The 17,910-nt window shown below is 44.0% G+C and overlaps 1 protein-coding gene across 1 annotated transcript in view; it reads right to left on the reverse strand.

Moving 5' to 3' along the window:
• Nucleotides 1-181: 181 nt before the first annotated feature.
• LOC308135547 (unconventional myosin-IXb-like) overlaps nt 182-17,910 on the reverse strand; it is a 35,481-nt gene continuing 17,752 nt past the window's right edge. The window contains 29 exon segments of the mRNA XM_080503596.1: nt 182-1,970; nt 2,962-3,083; nt 3,159-3,259; nt 3,365-3,488; nt 3,601-3,732; nt 3,824-3,929; nt 4,817-4,945; nt 5,181-5,373; nt 5,461-5,534; nt 5,940-6,051; nt 6,770-6,811; nt 6,898-7,068; nt 7,198-7,305; nt 7,739-7,917; nt 8,926-9,005; nt 9,116-9,222; nt 11,334-11,534; nt 11,715-11,796; nt 12,095-12,376; nt 12,910-13,052; nt 13,209-13,358; nt 14,728-14,850; nt 14,965-15,075; nt 15,180-15,260; nt 16,216-16,338; nt 16,412-16,451; nt 16,529-16,621; nt 16,735-16,810; nt 17,455-17,644. Coding sequence (XP_080359722.1) covers nt 1,708-1,970; nt 2,962-3,083; nt 3,159-3,259; nt 3,365-3,488; nt 3,601-3,732; nt 3,824-3,929; nt 4,817-4,945; nt 5,181-5,373; nt 5,461-5,534; nt 5,940-6,051; nt 6,770-6,811; nt 6,898-7,068; nt 7,198-7,305; nt 7,739-7,917; nt 8,926-9,005; nt 9,116-9,222; nt 11,334-11,534; nt 11,715-11,796; nt 12,095-12,376; nt 12,910-13,052; nt 13,209-13,358; nt 14,728-14,850; nt 14,965-15,075; nt 15,180-15,260; nt 16,216-16,338; nt 16,412-16,451; nt 16,529-16,621; nt 16,735-16,810; nt 17,455-17,644 — 3,738 coding nt within the window. The 3' untranslated portion in view covers nt 182-1,707.

The raw sequence follows: 17,910 nt of genomic DNA on the forward strand, positions 1-17,910 counted from the left end.
AAGATGTTCGCTCCTCCATGAACTCAGTCCTGTATTTGAGAGACATTTGTTTTCACGAGTTTACACCTTAAAAATCCTTTGTGATCCACGCATCCAGGTAATGTTTCATACAGGATGACTTCCAGAGAGGAGGACACTTGGCCTGGCTTCAAGATACTGAAAGTTTAGTCAAAGTCACCGCATAGTTTTATTGGATTCAAAGTATTATTTGTTTACAACATTGAGTTATGTAACAAAAGTAGCATTCCAAAACAACAGCAAAAAAAAGAAAAGAAATTCAGATGGTACTCAAAGTTCCATTGGGACTGAATTAATCTTTCTTCCTCAACCACTGGTATAAAAGTAACTTGTAAACATCTGGAATCAAATAGTAAAAAATGCCTCTTCTACATAGAAAATCAAAATAGAACAACACAATAGGTCTCTTTTTATGTCTTACAGGTGAAATTAATAAAAACTATTCTGCTTGAGCAAATACAGGTTTAATATCATATCTCATCCTGTTTTTTTCCCAATATAATACTCCTAATAATATTAATGATTTGTTTTACTCATGGTTTGTGAGCAGACTAGAAGCAATGATGCTCCTTCTATGGGTACCTCTACAAATATATTGACATTGCCTCGCGTGTCTGATGGCAGCTTCAGTTAAAAATTAAGACGTGAGAGACGTCTTCATTTTTATCCATGTCAAATGTCCGAATGAATGGACTTCGATACCTGCAGATTGTACTTTAACCAGCTGTGTCATAATTAATAGTCGGGAGATGTGAACTGTGGAACCTGACTTCATACAGCGAGTTGGGATCTGCTCCAGTGACTCGTGGGAAAAGCGCTATAGAAGTAGTATTTCATTAAATAAATACTACTTACCAATATGAGCAAATGTTTTCTTGATTCAAGTCATATATCCTTTTTGGAACTCCGCACAACTTGAAGAGATTTTAGTTCTGTGTAATTGTCACGGCAAAAAACAAAGGAAACGATTTCCATTTATTTCAATTGGTGACACATGGCCACACATTCAGGAATCTATATGTATCATTAATTCCCCATACAGAAAAACAAGCATGCAAAAAAAAAAAAAAAAGTAGTTGTATGAACAAAGGTTTACTTGGTGAAGCTGCACCACTGTGCAACAAAAAAAATTAAGTCAGTCAGTGTAAAAAGCTTTACAGTCATACTAACCGAGTGACCACTCACAGCAGATCGTAGAGCAGGAGACACGTTTTAAATGCACAATGGCGTACCCACAGTCTGATCTGCAGCCTCACGCAATAAAGAGTCATTCATATGTACAAGGCAGGAACGTCTCTCAAGTTGTCGTCTTCTTTTCATAATACACATCATTAGCACAACTTTTATATGATCCACAGGGACAATGGCACTCCTCCTCATGTTGTGTTGTTCTCTCTCGACGTTGACAAACAGAAGAGCCATACAATTATTGAAATATTGCTTTTAAAATGACACAAACAAGGAACTGATGGAAATAACATGACGACTTCTCAAGAGTTTGTATGAAGACCCCGAAGAATCGGTCTGCAGCTTGTCCTGTTAAATACAAATACACTCGCAGAGCACTTTGTTTTCCATAGCAGCACTGACACGTGGAAAAAAGTGTACACGACAAAGTGCTCCTTTCACTTTGCTTGAGAGAACACATACTTGGGAGTATTCACATCACTGCAACCGGTGGCGTCCGTCTCAGCCGAGGTCGTCGTCGTCGTCGTCGATGTAAGGGATGTCCAGGTCGTCGTGGCTCCCATTCCGAGTCTGCACGTCTGAGGAGGGGCCGTCTTGGCTGGGGTGAAAACACGTGGGTTGGCTGTCGTCCGTCTTTGGTTCTGAAGCGAGCGCTCCCTGCTCAGTGGCCGTCTGAGCGATCAGTCTTCTGATTCTCTGCGCCAGGCCAGGTGGTTTGTACGGAGTTTCGGGCCTCTGCATTTTGGACTGTGCAGCCTTCTTGCCTGGTGATGCAAGCGTCAGATTAGTGACCGTATCACATGTGAACAACCAAGGTGGCGGAGTGGCGAGCGCTGCAGCGTCAGAGCGAGAATATTCCAGGGCCTCCCCCGCGTACAGTTTTGGGACAGCAAGCCAATGCATACGGAGAAGCATGACGCTTTCAAGTGATTTGTGTGGTGATTTTCTTTTCCAAGCAGAGACACCAGCGAGCGATAAAGGCAATGAGGAGGAAAATGAAGAGGAAGCGGAAACTGAAGATGTGTCTTCGATAACAGAGGGTGTTACTCCACGCCTGCCTCGATGGAGAACGGCCACTACTACCAACTTCAAGGGAATTTCAGAATGAAGGGGATCAATAGATATTATATCTCATTAATCAATACTCCAAGCTTCTTCTTTTTATTATTTTTTAAGAAGATATACTTGAATTAATTTCAGAGCTGTCAAATCTGTCTGCTTTACAATGTGAACCTAAAAAAACATTCAACATGACTGAAGAACTAAAGCACTTCCTGAATAGTGTTTACTGTTAAATTTACCACATGCTGTGGCCGAGTGTCTAAGGGAGCTGACGTCATGACTCTTAATAGATGGGAAGCCTGTAAGAAATCCCTGCACTTCCAACAACAACAACAACAAAAAAATGAAGCAGAAACACGGGCTCATCCAGATCCACTGTACAAGATCCGGCCACTGGTGGATCATCGCATGTCACAGTCGAAAGCGATCCAACTGAATGAGAAGCGTGTTGTTTGATAAACAGATGCTCCCGTTTGCTCCCAGTGAATGTGGCAAATTGTAATGAACCCTAAAAACTCCATGACGTTGAAGTCACAACTATTCTCTACACACACATCCAGTGGTTTGATGTATTTTCTTGCCCATAGTTCATAGTTAACCCGTGCTTCTGGGTAGAGTCCGATGTTGAGAACGTTGAGTGGTGGTCTCCTCAAGCCCAGAAGAAGCGAGAGTTTTTTTACCTCTTCTACTGACCTTCCGAGTCCAGGCTATCTAACCGATCCTCTAAGCTGTCTGTGCTCATCGACGAGGACGAGTCCATGTTGTCGTCGGAGTGTTCCTGCTCCAGGTCCGGTAACCTGCAGGCCAGGTCCACCCTGCAAACCACGACACAATGTCAAACACTCCAACGTGATTGCGGGTCCAGCGAGACTGAAAGAGTTCCTACTCACTTCTCTTGCTTGATGGATTTGATCCTTTCCATGAGGGTCCGTTCGTCCGTCTCATCAGGAATTCGCATGGGGAGGTTCAGCACGCTGGGCTGTTCAACGACCTGCGCAGTGTTTACAAAACCAGGTTAAAGAGCACATCTCTGTGAGCTCCAGATGGATATTGGTCATAACTTGAGTATCACTAGGAGATGCAGAGCTATACTCACCGTGTTCTGCCTCTTCAGCTTGAGCTGGTTCACAGCCAGCGCCTCGGCGTATTCCAGCGCCTGGATGTTCTGCATCTTTTCATTGTAGCGCCTCAACTGCTCCGAGATCAGGATCTCCACACAGCTGCGGGCGACAGAGAACCGGTTTCCACAAACCCACCGGGGCCCCCCGGTAAGAGCGGGCGTACGACAGGAATAAAGCAAATTGTTCAAAAAGTTGCATCGGGGCGGTTTACCGCGTGGTCTTGGACACGTCCCTCATGCCGAGGAAGGGGTCGTCAGAGTCGGGCGATCGCAGGATGCAGGGGGCGAACACGATGGCCAGAGAGCTTGGTGACATCTTATTGTTAGCTTCTTCCTTTGCAACCCTGAAATGCACAAATGTCTTGACATCTCATGCAACTTTTACTGTGTTAAAAAAACAAAACAAAAAAAAATAAGTGAAGTCAAGTTTCCTACCTGACAAGGTGAAAGATAAGCCGCTCCAGCGTGTTGTAATTAGCAGGAGGAAGTTCATCAACCTTCTGGTACACAGCTCTTATTCTCTCACATTTCTCCGGCATTTCTGAAGGAAAACAAGATGGAAGCGTACAGATCTGTGTGGACAAGTTTGAGTTGGTGGAAGATTTGAGTTTCTCTCATGTAACATATGATTTCAATTGTGTACCACATGTATAAACAGACTTTAGTCTTTGTAATTAATCCATTATTAGTAATTATTTTGTAATTAATCACATATGCAGGACCTGCTCAACATAAACACTGACAGAAACAGACCACCGCCACATATTATTCAGTTATAAAGCAAAAACCTCCACTCCAGACGAGCCAGGTCCTGTAATAAAATTTTTATATCGATTCCAGACAGCGTCATCCCATCAACAACATACATCTTATATCCATGTTTTCCCGAAATACAAAACAAACCAAAACTCTATACAGGGGAATGAAATCACACTCTGGTTTCCCCCACAGTCCAGAAAACATGCACTGGGGGTGCGTGAGCAAGACCCTCGGCCCCCCAAGCTCTCTAGGACACGCTTGTAAAAGAGATTATTAATCTCAATGTGATTCTCCTGGCTAAATAAAGGTACAAAAAAAAAAAAAAAAAGCATAATGTCGATTAGTAAATAAAATGGAATGGAATACTTATGCAGGTCCAATACTGTCCAACATGTGGTGCTGCAGCTTCTCTTGGCCTCGTAAACAAACACATGAAAATACAATCTCACAGAAAAAAAACACTTTTTCTTTAAACTACAGAATGCAACATGACCTTGTAAATGACTACTAATTGGATTTCTGGTTCTCTTGATTATGTTTTCATTATTTCGATTGTCGGTCTGCTCAGTCTTAAGAAGCCTTAACAGAATAAAGCATCTGTAAAAAAAAAAAAAAAAAAAAATAGTAAAAATGCATTCCATTTATACTTCCCTCTGTTGAGATTCTTACCCACGGCATGCAGAAAGTCGCTGTAGAGGGAAAAGGTCATGAGTGGATCAGGCAGCTCCCTGAGCCAGCGTTTGAGCAGGCCTGTGATGGTGTGGATGGGGTAGTTGTCTAAATGTGCAGACTCGGGACCTGACGGCACACGACAGAACACACAGAGGGAGAACTACGTCACTCATTCCTGAAAGTCTGTTTACTTTACAGATCAAGGTTATCAAGGACAGACGTGGGCACTTCTCACGCCTATTTGTACAGGACCTCATCTTGTGGGACTTCCTGCTGTGACGCAGACCACAGCTGAGAGGATTTAGAAGATTCTAAGACAAAGGGGGGGGGGGGGGGGGGTTTGAAGGGAGAATTTCCTCACAAGCTTGCAGGATCTGGTGGAGCTCCCTCGCTCGGCACGCAGAGCCCGACTTGCGGTAAATGCCCTCAATGTAGAGTCCATTTAGCTCCACGTGCATCAGCAGCTGCTCCACCACTTTTGGCACGGGGTTGGCTGTGCTGGTGAGGACGCACACCTCCACCCCGAAGTGGAGGGAGCCTGGTAACCGGTCATCCTGTCACACGTGCAGAGAAGAAGTGAGGGAGTCATGAGGAACGGTTACTGGGCCTACTTGACTTTGAAAGGCCCGGTCGTTGCTCACCTGTCTTGCACGCCGGGTTGAACAATCCGTGATGATGTTGCTGAGACATTTCTTGTGGCATATTAGCTTGCAGGCTAACGTAATAAAACAGAGGAAGAGATTAGAGGTTGATCGAATCGCGCGGTTCTAAATCGTTGGCCTGAAATGGTAGCAGAATCGCTTGTGTTTACGTGTGGAGAGTTGTGGGTGTGTGTCGTGTCATAGAAGTTACAAATTAATAAATACTGTCGAGAAAAAAAGAAGCGCTAAATCAAGCTGTAAAAACCCATCTGACTGAGGCAAGGCTGAATACAGAGACCTTTAGGAGTCCTTGTAATTTCTTACAATTGCCAGTATGCACATATCACATGCACACATTTTCCAACATGCACACAAATCTGTGTATGCAAAAACTGGATCACACATGCATGGACAAATCGAGATAAACGCACTCGCCTCTCCACATACAATTTGATGGATTTAAGCGCTCCGGTACTCACCGCTGCACATGTAGGCTTTCTCCATCGCCCAGATGTAGGAGCCACACAAGTCACATGACTGCATGATGTTGACCAGGTACGTGCTGAACAGGTGATCCAGAGGACTGTCGGGCTGCGGTCAAACGGAGGCACAGCAACGCACAGCGGGTATTTACATGAAGTCACGGTGAAGAGATTTACTTACCGTATTTTACAGACTATCGAACGCACATACATATAAGCCGGGCACGCAAAATTTAAAAAGAAGAAAAAAAAAGTACACATATATAGGCCGCACTTGGCTATAAGTCGCAGGTGTCCATGTTGTAACAGGGGCAGGACTTTCACTCGGGGAATACAGGGATCGCTCACGTTTTCATCAATTTGCTAAAATTCTCTTTCATAGTGCTGGAAATTCCTGCACACAACGCTGTGTGTGTGTGTGTGTGTGTGTGTGTGTGTGTGTGTGTGTGTGTGTGTGTGTGTGTGTGTGTGTGTGTGTGTGTGTGTGTGTGTGTGTGTGTGTGTGTGTGTTTGTCAGCCACGGAGTCCAGCAGGGCGGCGTTACATGATGCACCTGAACGCATCACTCATGGCCGTCAGCTGCTGGAGTTCCGGGCCACGGAAAGCAGCACATCGTGAGGTCGCCAAGAGCAGAAAAATCAAGTTGAGGAGAAGCAGAGGCGCTAAAAACAGCATGTATCTACATGCGGAAGTAGAATCTGGCAGCATGAAGCCCGTTAACCCGTAAAAATCCATAAACGCGTATGGCGCGCCATTGTATAAGGTTCAAAGTGTGTGAAAAAAAAGTTGCGGCTTATAGTGCGGAAATCACGGCACATTTCACTTACGCATTTATCCTTTTTTCTTCGCTTCTTTGTTGACTTTGTAGCCTGAGAGAATCAACAGGTTAGACAGGCAAGTCAGGGGAGCGCTTATGATGATTTAACCTGTCGAAGTGCAAAGCTGGCGCCGTCACCTTGGTGGGCTCAGGCACCCCTCGCTTTTTCTCGCGCCTGATGAAGCCGTCCAGCACCGACTGGAACAGGTTCACCACCAGGGACACTTCAGACTTCTCCTTGGGGCCGGCCAGTAAGTTCACTTTGTTATGGTAGCCCTTCATCAGATCTTTGTAGGCAATCTTAGGCTTCTGTTGGTGGTGGTGGTGGGAGGGGGGAGGGGGGACATTAATAGTTGGGATACTTTCCTCTGCTGCACAAAGGTTCTGATTATTTGCTACTGAAAGGTACCAATCCTCCCAGGAGAAGCTTTGACTGACCTGCACGGAGTACATGCCCTTGATGTTGTCTCTGAACTGCATGGTGGCCGTGAGGAAAATGCTCTCAGTGGGAGACAGGTCTTTCAGTCGTGATCGCAGGTCATTCACCTGATGGAAAAGGACAGGACACTTTCGGGTTTATGGAGATCAGCGGTTTTCAAACTGTGGAGGAAACCTCCCCGGTAGGGCACCGGGGAATTTCAGGGAGGAGCAAGAAAAACGTGGGGCCAGGGCCGGTTTTTCACGTTCACTTTTGAGAAGAAATCCTGATTGAAAGAACTGAGCTGAATGGTCGTTGTGGACGCGAAACCAAACAATTGGAGGATGGAGGGAGAACGATTATAGACTTATAGACAGGAAACGCCCCTGAAGAATCTATTAAAGACACAAGCAAGGTGAAAATACTTTCTGCTGGTGATCAGAGACCGATGTTTGCCTTTACACACGACGGCTTCACACCCGATGTGAATATCTTAAAACAGTTCAGGGTGAAGCGTCGACTTTTCCCGCTGCGCTTCACGTACTTTGCTGAGCACCTCACCTGATTCCCCAGGAACTCGTCCAGGTTGCGCAGTTCGCCGGGGTCGTTGATCTCTCGGTCCAGAGACGCGTCCCACTGCTGCACCCTTGTGGCCCGGCTGATGCGGATGCTGGGGTTCCGGGGGGGCCTCCTGCTGCTGGACGAGTTGTAAGAAGCTGGAGTGTAGCCGCTCAAGGTGACTGGGGACGGCAGACACAGACACAGCTCAGTCACTACACATGGAAACGAAGGAGCACGTCAGTTAACTGGGACCATTGGTTTTTAAGAGTCAGGCAAAATCTGTTTGCATACAAAAACAAACAAAAAAGCAAGCAGATGTTGAAATACAGTTTTCTTTTCACCTTCTTTTACCCACTCTCATAAACTATTCAGTATCTAGCCTTTGTGTGAGGTTCAGGAGGCCTGCCATTATAATGGGATATTTTCCTCCAATTAAATCTTTCTTTAGAGATTCATAAAAATCGGATTTATTTGTATTATTATTATTATTATTATGTTAATATCAATGTTCTCCTACAGATACTCATTTCATTTTTAGGATATTTTGCTGCCGATGATAAAAGGCTTTTGTAATAAATAAAAAACTTTTTTTTTTAAATAAATACTTAATAGATAACTGGATTAAATGGGTCAGAAATACAAAACCTAAAAGAGAAGATATCTCGGAAAATGTTTGATGTCTGGAAGTGCAAAAAAAAACCCTTATATTTGGTTTAATTGTATTTATTATTATCTGCTTGACCCCCAGTCAACCTGCTATTTCCTGCACCTACAAATGCTGGACACAATACAGATGACTATATTCTGACTGTTATATATATATATGTGTGTGTGTGTGTATATAAGCCTGAAATTGTTCTGAATGAAAAGAATATCTGCAAAACAGAGGGAGTAAGTGGAATTTCACTGGCATATATATTAGAGTAAATCATGTATTTTCACAATTGAAAGTAAAAACATCCAGTCAACATGAATTAAGGTGATGAAATAAACCAGGGATTCCCAAAGTACTGGAGGATCTGTCATATGACAAATAGTAATTTAAGGTTCAAACTCTTAATCTAACTCACCCATTCTTCCCAGCAAATCGCACCCTGCTTCATGTAATTAAACCTTTGTGAGTCTGAAGTATCAGTACTGTTCATTACAACACGACAAGGAGTCGTCATTCTGAAAGTGCAAGTTACCAGTTCTATCAGAGTGAGAGTCGCTGCTCGGGGGCGTCTTGGCGGGCCGCCTCCTCAGGAACTTACTCAGAAACCAAACTCTGTCAAAAAAAAAGAGAAACAAAGCACCAAGAATCACGGAGCAAATTCACATCACATTCGAATGGGAGTAAAATGAAGGGCTAACGGAGGAAACTTTTTTTTTTTTTACCTGTCTGGGGAGGTGAGCTGTGATTGGTTAGAACCACGCTGCCCTGACTTCTCAGTGGCGGCCCCGGCCGGGAGGCTGAACCTCGCGCCGTCGTGTTCGGATGGTAACTGCAAGAGGATTGACACATTTAGCCAAATGTGGAGCGTTGGGGGGGGGGGGGGGGGGGGGGGGGGGTGGTATGTAAGCGTGAGCCCCCGTTTCCCCCCCTCCTGCAGAGGCTGGACCAGTCCAGAAGGATTCCCGCAGCTCGTCCACCACCACCACACCGCATCCCAACATGACAGCAGCACCGCGGGAGCGACTTTTACTCACCATGCAAAGAAACGTTTGACCCACTGACAAGCCAACGCCTCCCGTTAGTTTGTTTGACCAACTTTAGTGAGCATGTTAATGGAATACGGTCATTTACAAACATTTAAATCATACTCCTAGTTTAATCAAGTGAACGATGAAAGAGTATCGCTATGAGTAGCAACCTATTTCCCAGATTTATTGTATGTCTTGTTGTTAGCATGACTGGTGCATCGCAAATTATATGAATATCTCTGGGGAATAATAAAAAAGAAGGAGCTTGTTATGTCAGTTATTCAAATGTAAATTGTGATAATATGACCTGTGGAAAAAAATAAGCGATGAAATACTAAATTAAATTTCATTATTGATCAGGAAAAAAAAGAAGAAAAAAAAATATTGGAAAAACGTGACAGAAATCACTTGAAATATTTCAGTTTAACAATTTATGGATACGTGGTTAAATTTGGGGAAACATAAACTTTACTTTTGTTTTGCATTGCTTTGAGAAGCACCGGTATTCCGCTGGATGGATTGAAGACGATGTTAAAAGAAGAAGCCAAAAAAATAAAGAAATGTTCAAAAGTGAGTAGGTGGAAGGGAAACTTTGTTTTTTGTTTTTACTTTACTTCTAATAACTTCAATTCAGACTCTTAAAGGTCTTTCAGGTGACACATCCAGATATTCACAGAGCGACACTAAAGATTGACAAACGTTTACATTTAGACTTCAGCACATCGGTCAACCGCAACCGATTAATTGCCTTGTTTGTACGTTTGAAAGATTATTCAGATTTCTGATCAAACTCAACACACAAACGGAGACCGTCACTAAAAACTCACAGTGAAATTGAATTGTTCCTAAGAGCGCATCGGCAACAAAGCAGCGAGCTGAAACGCCGATATCTGTTCTTCACCTGGTGAGCCTGCTGTTCATTTGGCTGCAGCCGCATGAAAAATGGATTTTCTTAAAAAAAAAAAATGGCTGCTTGAAAGCAGCGCCTCTCTGACTGTCCTGAAGGAAGCAGAAGTCTCAGGACAATGGCAGCCATCCAAGCAAGTCCACTTGACAAATACACATGGAACCAATCTTTTGCAACCAGAAAACTGAACCCAAATTTGTAAATATCCTTACTTCCCAGTCAAAAGAGGAAATTTGATGCAATGAAAGTGAATGCAAGACAATGAAGTTCGCAGGGTTGGAGGGGAAACTTACTGAATTTTCTAGATCTCTGTATTAATGTTTCAATCTAATCTAGGTCTCGGTCAAGTGCCGTCACATGTTTTGATGTTTTATTTGTGTATTAATTAGTTGCAACGTTTGAAAAAAGTGTTTAAGAAGTTAAAAATCAAATTCGTCTACTTTTTACAGTCCTGTATAATACGATATATACAATATTTGCAATACAATGTTACATTTTGAGAAATAATTGTACATTTTTTTAAGACAATTTGAAATGGACCCTAGTTCATCTGAGCTTTGGACTATTATCATAGATTGTTTCTGGTATAGAGCAAATTAGAAAAAAAAATCCAGAAAGAAGAGGAACATTCAGGAGTGTGTCACATTTGTAACAGGAGCTTCTCGGGACAAAAACATATGAATCATTTTAATGAGCTATAAGAAGCATACTTTTTAAAATAAATCTTTTACGATTAGATAAAAAGGAGGTTAAAAAAACAACCAAGCAATTTCCCATAAACACATGGACAACAGGTGAAATTGCATTTGGATTAAATGCAATTTCAGATTGAATTCCTTGAATTTCACATTGAGCGAAATTCGATGTCCAAGTTCAATCTCAATTTAGTTTCATTTAAATTCAGCTTCTGGTGCGTGAGATTTCTTCCACACAGACACATGCGTGCGGCCTGCATGCAACGGAGACTCGTGGTCGGGGGGGGGGGGGCGTCCCTTCGGTCAGTACCTTGACCTGGGATTTGAGGGCGCGGACGTCCACGCTACTGGCCGAGCTCTTCAGGACGAGGCCGGAGGGGCTCATGGGGGGCAGCGGAAAGCTCCAGTACTCGCTCTCCTTTTTGGAGCCCATTAAGTCCATCACCAAGCCGCTGCGGGCGTAGGCTAAGCGCCGCTTGCGTTTTTTCTGTTTGCGGAGTTGCACTTGGACCTAATCGGGCCCCGGGGAAAAGGTGATGAGGGGGAGAGGCTGAGGGGGGCTGAGAGCCTCCATTCATGTGTTTGTCGGCACAACACGCTAACAGTAACAGCATATTGGAAAGAAAAAAAAACTACCCAAACAACAACCACACTTGTGTGTTTGAATGATGTAACGACACGTAAAGGTTACCTCCTTGTTCGGGGGTGACGACTCGGAGCCCGACGAGCTGATCCGGGACAGCTCGTCTACAGACATGGACTTTCCTTTGTTGCTGTTTTAGAGACACACACACACAAGAGGAGTCAATCGAATTTCATTTCCTCCGTGCCAAATACACCACAGCCAACTGAAGGCACTTTAACAGAAGAAAACCCAAACAGTTCCTCATTAGCGAGCGAAGGGCTTTGTGCAGAATCAGACGTTCTGCTGGTCGTTGGGGTTAAAGGGTGGAAAGAGAGGAAGCTCTCTGGCTCTGAAAGCCACGCACAATAACACACCATTTCAATATTTGCATGTTTTTGTGCTCGTGTCAAATCCCATTACATTATAATGAAAACTGAGCGACTTACGGGTATTCGTCTTTCTTGTTTTCTCTCCTGTGTCTGATTTCAGGACTGGAGTCGTCCGTGGGCTCCCCTTCGCTCTGCCTTTCTTTCCACTTCACGGCCTTCTCCTTGATGCCCCCCATGTCCTTGTAGCGCTGCAGCGAGCTGGCCTTGGAGGGGCTGTCGGGGTCGCTGCCGCCAACGCCAACGCTGGTGTCGAGTGGCAGGGAGAGCGGCCTGTTCAGCTGCGCCCTGTTGGGGCTGACCTCCACTTTGCTCTGCCTCTTCAGCTCTCTTTTCGTCAGGCTGGGACGCAAACAAATAAAAGCATGCTCTTCAGCTGTATAGAATAGTGGACAGATGCACAACAACTACCTCAGCTGTCTAGTGTTTAGAAACTTGTGAAGGGGAAAAGTGCCGTTTCCAGTTAAAACGGAGTTCTTTCCATTGAAATTGCCGTATATATGGGGTTTAACATTGGGCTCATGGTGTTATGCCGACTTCTGCCAGCTGTGATCAGTGAACAGAGACTTGGTGATCATATCAGAGGGAGAAGAAGCTCCCTGGACACTGTTGTTAACAAGCTTTTTGAAAAGCATTACTGCAACCAGGAAGCAGCTGACAAGTTCAAACACTGTTTAGTGGTGTTTGATTCCATGTGTTTTCATTATCTTCACTTCAGAAAAAAAGTGATTCCAAAACTGAAGGTGGGCCGTGGGGGACAAATAGCAATACATTTAAAGAAAGTTATTAATATTCAATGTTGGAATTTATTAGAGTGACGTCGTGGTACGACACAATACCAGTGCAGGCACGCCAGCGGAGCCCAGCATGTGTACCTGTCTCGTCCAGGTCGAACCTGGAGCTCATCCTTGCCCGTCGCCTCCTGCTGGTGCTCCGACCTCTTCAGCGAGGTCCTCCATGCCGCCTGGATCACCGTCGCCGCACGATTCTGTTTCTCATAAAACTCACGCCAGCACCTCTGAAACAGCATCGAGTATTTTTGGGCAGTTTTACATTTTGCTACACGCTGGAGCAAGTTAGCTAAACCTAAAGTAAGAATAGCAGTTACTAATTAGTGTGTTATCATATTTCCAACACTGCAGTGGGTCGGCGACCACGGCGGAGCTGAACGCACCTGAATGACCACAGAGGCGTCTCTCCGTTCAATGTAGTGTAACTTCATGAGACAAGCACGGAACCAGCGCTGCAGGACGATGATGTGGCGGATCACCTCTTTGTTGTGAGCGTCTTGGAGCTGTCGACGTTCCTTCTGCTTCAGAAGAACCTGAAGGACGACATTCAAACCGTGACTGAAAATCCACATTGGTCCAGTGGACTCTCTTTTTTGTTTTTTGTATTTTGTTTTTTTGGCCCTTTGCAGAAAGTTGGCAGTTTCAGGTCATTTGTGTTTTAGAACGCGTCAGAAGGAAACAGATGCGACTGCACCCTGCCATCAGTGACAGGCTTTATCCTGCAAGAGTCTCTAACTGGGACTGCCAGACTGTTTACGATATGAAAAAAAAAACAAATAAAAAAAGCATACAGAAAGTATGTCTATACAGAGTCATTACATTTCCCCCAGGACATCACAGTATCGTCACTGTAATATTGAAGAACTGCTAGATATTTAAATTCAACTGACATTTCAGTCATTGGACACTGTTAGCAGATTTTACAGCCAGAAAATGTTCGAACAACTAAATAAATATCCTGCTCATCTCATCATGTCAGTTTGGATTGTGCAGCGCTCTTATCGAGGAATTGCTGATTTTATTATACCCTCAAATTCTACCCATAGTCCAGACCAGGAGCCAGAAACCAGGAGAGTCTCAGACCAGGAGTCACATACTGGATAGTTGACCCCATAGACTTGTACTTGTGACCTCCATTCATTGCATCTTCATCTTTCCACTGGCCTCCCTCCAATTGACACGCTTGTATTATATCTGGTCTCGACAGACTCTACACGACCACTTCACTTCTCTCCTCTCCAGGACAGGTATTCCACCTCCTGCGTTTACATTCCACTTTCAGATTACAGCGTCATCTGCAAACCTCGTGGTCCACGGAGCCTCATGTATCATTCTGTATTTCACCACTGCAAACACAAGAAGGTTCAGAGCTGATCTCTGATGTGATCTTACACTGAAGCTATTTGTCTTTCGCCATGGTCTCACCATGGCCACCACTTATTGTATGTCGTCAATCGATCAGGACGGTCTCCTTTCTCTTGTTTGTCCACCGGGTGTTGCACTGCTTGAGTAAGATTATCAGACAAAACAGCAGGATGTCCAAACCCAAACTACGAGGGTGAGTTTGTCAAACAATGAATGAGTGAGTGAGTTCTGAGAAAATGACAGGTCTATTTCCAGCATTAGTCTGAAAAGAAACACTGTGGACGATTTTAGCGTTTGTCAAAAGTGCATCAAATGTTTACATGTTGAGAATAAACTTGTAACTTTTTTGGGTCAAAATAAACAAGAGCTGTTGCTTTTCTCCATAATAACGTCTCATCATTTTACTGGTCTGGCGGACGTGAGTGACGCTTCAACCTGCTGCTTCACCCATGAAACATTTTCAGTGTTCGCAAAATTCCTGCACGAGACTGAATTTGATATAAACAGTATGTACTGTGGAAATATGGGAGATTCAACCTTGTTTTTTCCGATCTGGTAGGTGCTCCTTTCCAACTGCATCCTCTCAAAAAGCGCCGTTATTTGCTCTGGATTTACGGCGGCTCCTCGTGGGAATAAAATCCTGAATTTCTCAAAAAATTCCTGTCATGAAAACAAGAAGAAAGAAACGAGAGAACAAAGCTATGTCAACAATACTTCCCGAATACACCATATAAATCAGACTTTCATGCAATATTCAGTAGGAGTCTGAAGAACCTTGAATGTGTATTTGGCGCTGTAGCCAGACTTCTGCATCTGAACAATCTGCAGGATGTCCATGTACTTTATCTGTTTTCTAACAAGCTCTTCGTCAAAATGGAGCTCCTTCTGCAAACACGCACACAAAAACAAAAACATGTCGGCAGTGAAATATTCAGCTCAAAGTGCAGAAAATCAACTGGAACGATCCACAGGTTGAAAGATGACTTCACCTTCTCAGCGTTGGAGCGAATGCAGAAAATGAAGAACAGCTCGGCTTTTTCAATGGTCTGCTTCAGCTTCCCGAGCGACGCCTACTCCACAGAAACAGGGTCGTATTCATAATTACAACATTTTTTCATCATTATGAAATAAGCAGCTCGCAAGTTTATGACGACTTTTCTGCAAGACTCATCAAACGTAACCAAAACATTTCACAGACAGGCGAGGAAACACATTACGCCAGGGGGAGTCAGCGTGTGGGGAAGCCTCCTCGAGGGGGCGCCAGAGAGGTTTGAGCGGGCACAGTAGAAGCAATTAAAAATGTGTGAGTTAATCAAGAAAAAAAGGATAAAACTATTATGGATTCATCGAAACACACAATGTAGGACTGTATTTATTATACGTGTAATCGGGATGAAATTGAATTGTAATCCATCCATCCATCCATAGATAAAAGGTTTCCAACTATTTTAGACAGCAGTTTCAAGTTAAATGAATAACTTAGTCCATATGGATCCAACAGCTGCAGCAAAATAAGTGGTGGTTTTTCACAGTAAGCACAATGTTTCACAGCATTGACAACAGCTAAATATTGAGGCTTTTCTGGCGATATAATCTCATTTTCAGAATAAAACAAGAAAAAATAATAAGAGAATAAAACATTTTGTAAAATAACTCAAATTTGAGACAAGTCATAGTGTTCAGCCATAGCTGGCACTGGTGTGGCAACAAATAGAGACTCTAAAGGTCCTGGGAAATGGATTAATTCTCCCCATTACTCATGAATTGTGACTCATGTGTTTCGCAGTGATTGGTGACTGTTGTGCCAAAACAAACTCCAGCGCCCGTTCGCCCCCAAAGTACAACGGAAGCTGGCTGTAGCCATGCAAGGCGCCGTCCCTCCAATGGGAGCAGTTTGGGGTTCAGAGTCGACAGATGGACGACATTATGGGTAGTTCATTTTATAGACAGCAAAATGTGACGTTTCCTGACCAAAGAGTGTACGTAACGTAATACAAACACACTGACGTGAATCAGGAGACAGACCTGAAACTGTGCGCACGCTGTCGGGGGCTTCGCCGTCCGACGGGGGTGGAAGATGGACTTGCTGGCTCGGCTGTGTGCCGTGAGGCCCACTATATGTTGTAGCGAGTGCAAGTTCATCAGGTTCTGTTTGAGAAAACACAAATACTGCGGTGAGCCGACTTCAAAGCACATAAGTAAAGCTGTACGGACACTTCACCTTGGGAATGAGCTGCTTCTGGCGGCCGGTTTTACTTTTCCTGCAGAACAGACGGAAAATAAAAATGACCCACAGACGTTCAGAAACACACATGCGGGGACATATACGCTCACTTACGTTCTCTTTTCATAGTTGGCAAAGATATCCTCAAACACATCCAGAGGATGTTCATCAGAGCGGTCGAAGGAGAAATCCAGAGTCGTGCTGTTGCTGTAAGAGTCGGAACCAAATCTCAAAAGTGTAAAGATGCACGTATTGAAAGGTACAGTGGAGTGGACGTAGTATGTGACTCCCCGAGACAGATGTTGCTTTGTTTCATTCACCTGGACAGTCGATCCATTTGACTGCTGCGCTGTTTCATCTCTTTGAGGGGCTTGCGTGAGTTTCGTCTTGCCTCCACTGTGGGGACGACACACACACACAAAATATAAATTTTTGATCAGATTTTGGCAAAGTGTGATGATTTCTAATAACAGCACAACACATAAACTGACTGGTGAGTGGAATCTGCAGCTCTTCAGCCTCTCCGCAGTGTCTCCCTATAGTTTTCACACAGTTCTGTGTGAATAAACATCTTTTACTTTCACAGCTTTTACCTTTCAAATGGATTCTTATGTTTCAATTCAAGGTGACAAATGTGGCATTTAAATGATGCCAACTGTGGCTATTATCTCATCTTGTCCATATTTCCGTGTCCTTGGGGGAAGAGACGGAACCGAGATTCTACTAATGGTGTTTGAGCACCGTGCATGGCAGCTGCCGCCACTGACGGTTCATGTGATAACAGTGCAAAGTGCTTTCAAACGGCTGAAGTGGTGCAAACCTGCCGTACAAAAAGAGTCCGTTTACATTCGTAATAACAGAATGCCTCAGTACTCAACTAAAACATGCATCACGTTCTAGTTACAGTTTTGCCACCTGAAAACGTGCCATGAAACACAGATCGGGTCTTTTGAACACACAGGCTGCAGATCTCTAAACTGCATCACTTCGAAAAAAAACTCGATCAGAGCGCAGCTCGATAAGCAGTTGAAGCGTCCTACTCAGTTCTGCCCGCTGGCGTCCCAAGTGCTTGAACATGGCGACGATGCGGATGGTTGCTCGGAGGACGCCCCATCTGAACAGCGCCTCGGGGCTGGAAGCAGCCAGGTGGTGCAGGAAGGAGAGCTTGCTGCTCCGCAGCAGCGATGTGACCTCAGGACGCATGTGCTCAGAGTTCTTCTTCAGGAAATCCTGAGGTAAAAAACCAACGATCACTTTATGGGGGTTTTCGAAACGTCGGAAAGAATTAAAGTCATAGTTAAAATCAAAAATAAAACAAGAAAAAAACTGAAGCGATCACGTAAACTGATAATTTGGCGATAAAATAACAAAGCTAATTATATTGCAATATTTTCCACACTTGTTTGTTGATGTTTGGGCAGGTCATACGACATAAAAATAAAAAAAACTGATAAAAAAAAAAAAAAAAGACTTCAGATATGTGAGAAACTTGTGAG

Source organism: Blennius ocellaris (assembly GCF_963422515.1).
Source record: "Blennius ocellaris genome assembly, chromosome: 10".
NCBI lineage: Eukaryota > Metazoa > Chordata > Actinopteri > Blenniiformes > Blenniidae > Blennius > Blennius ocellaris.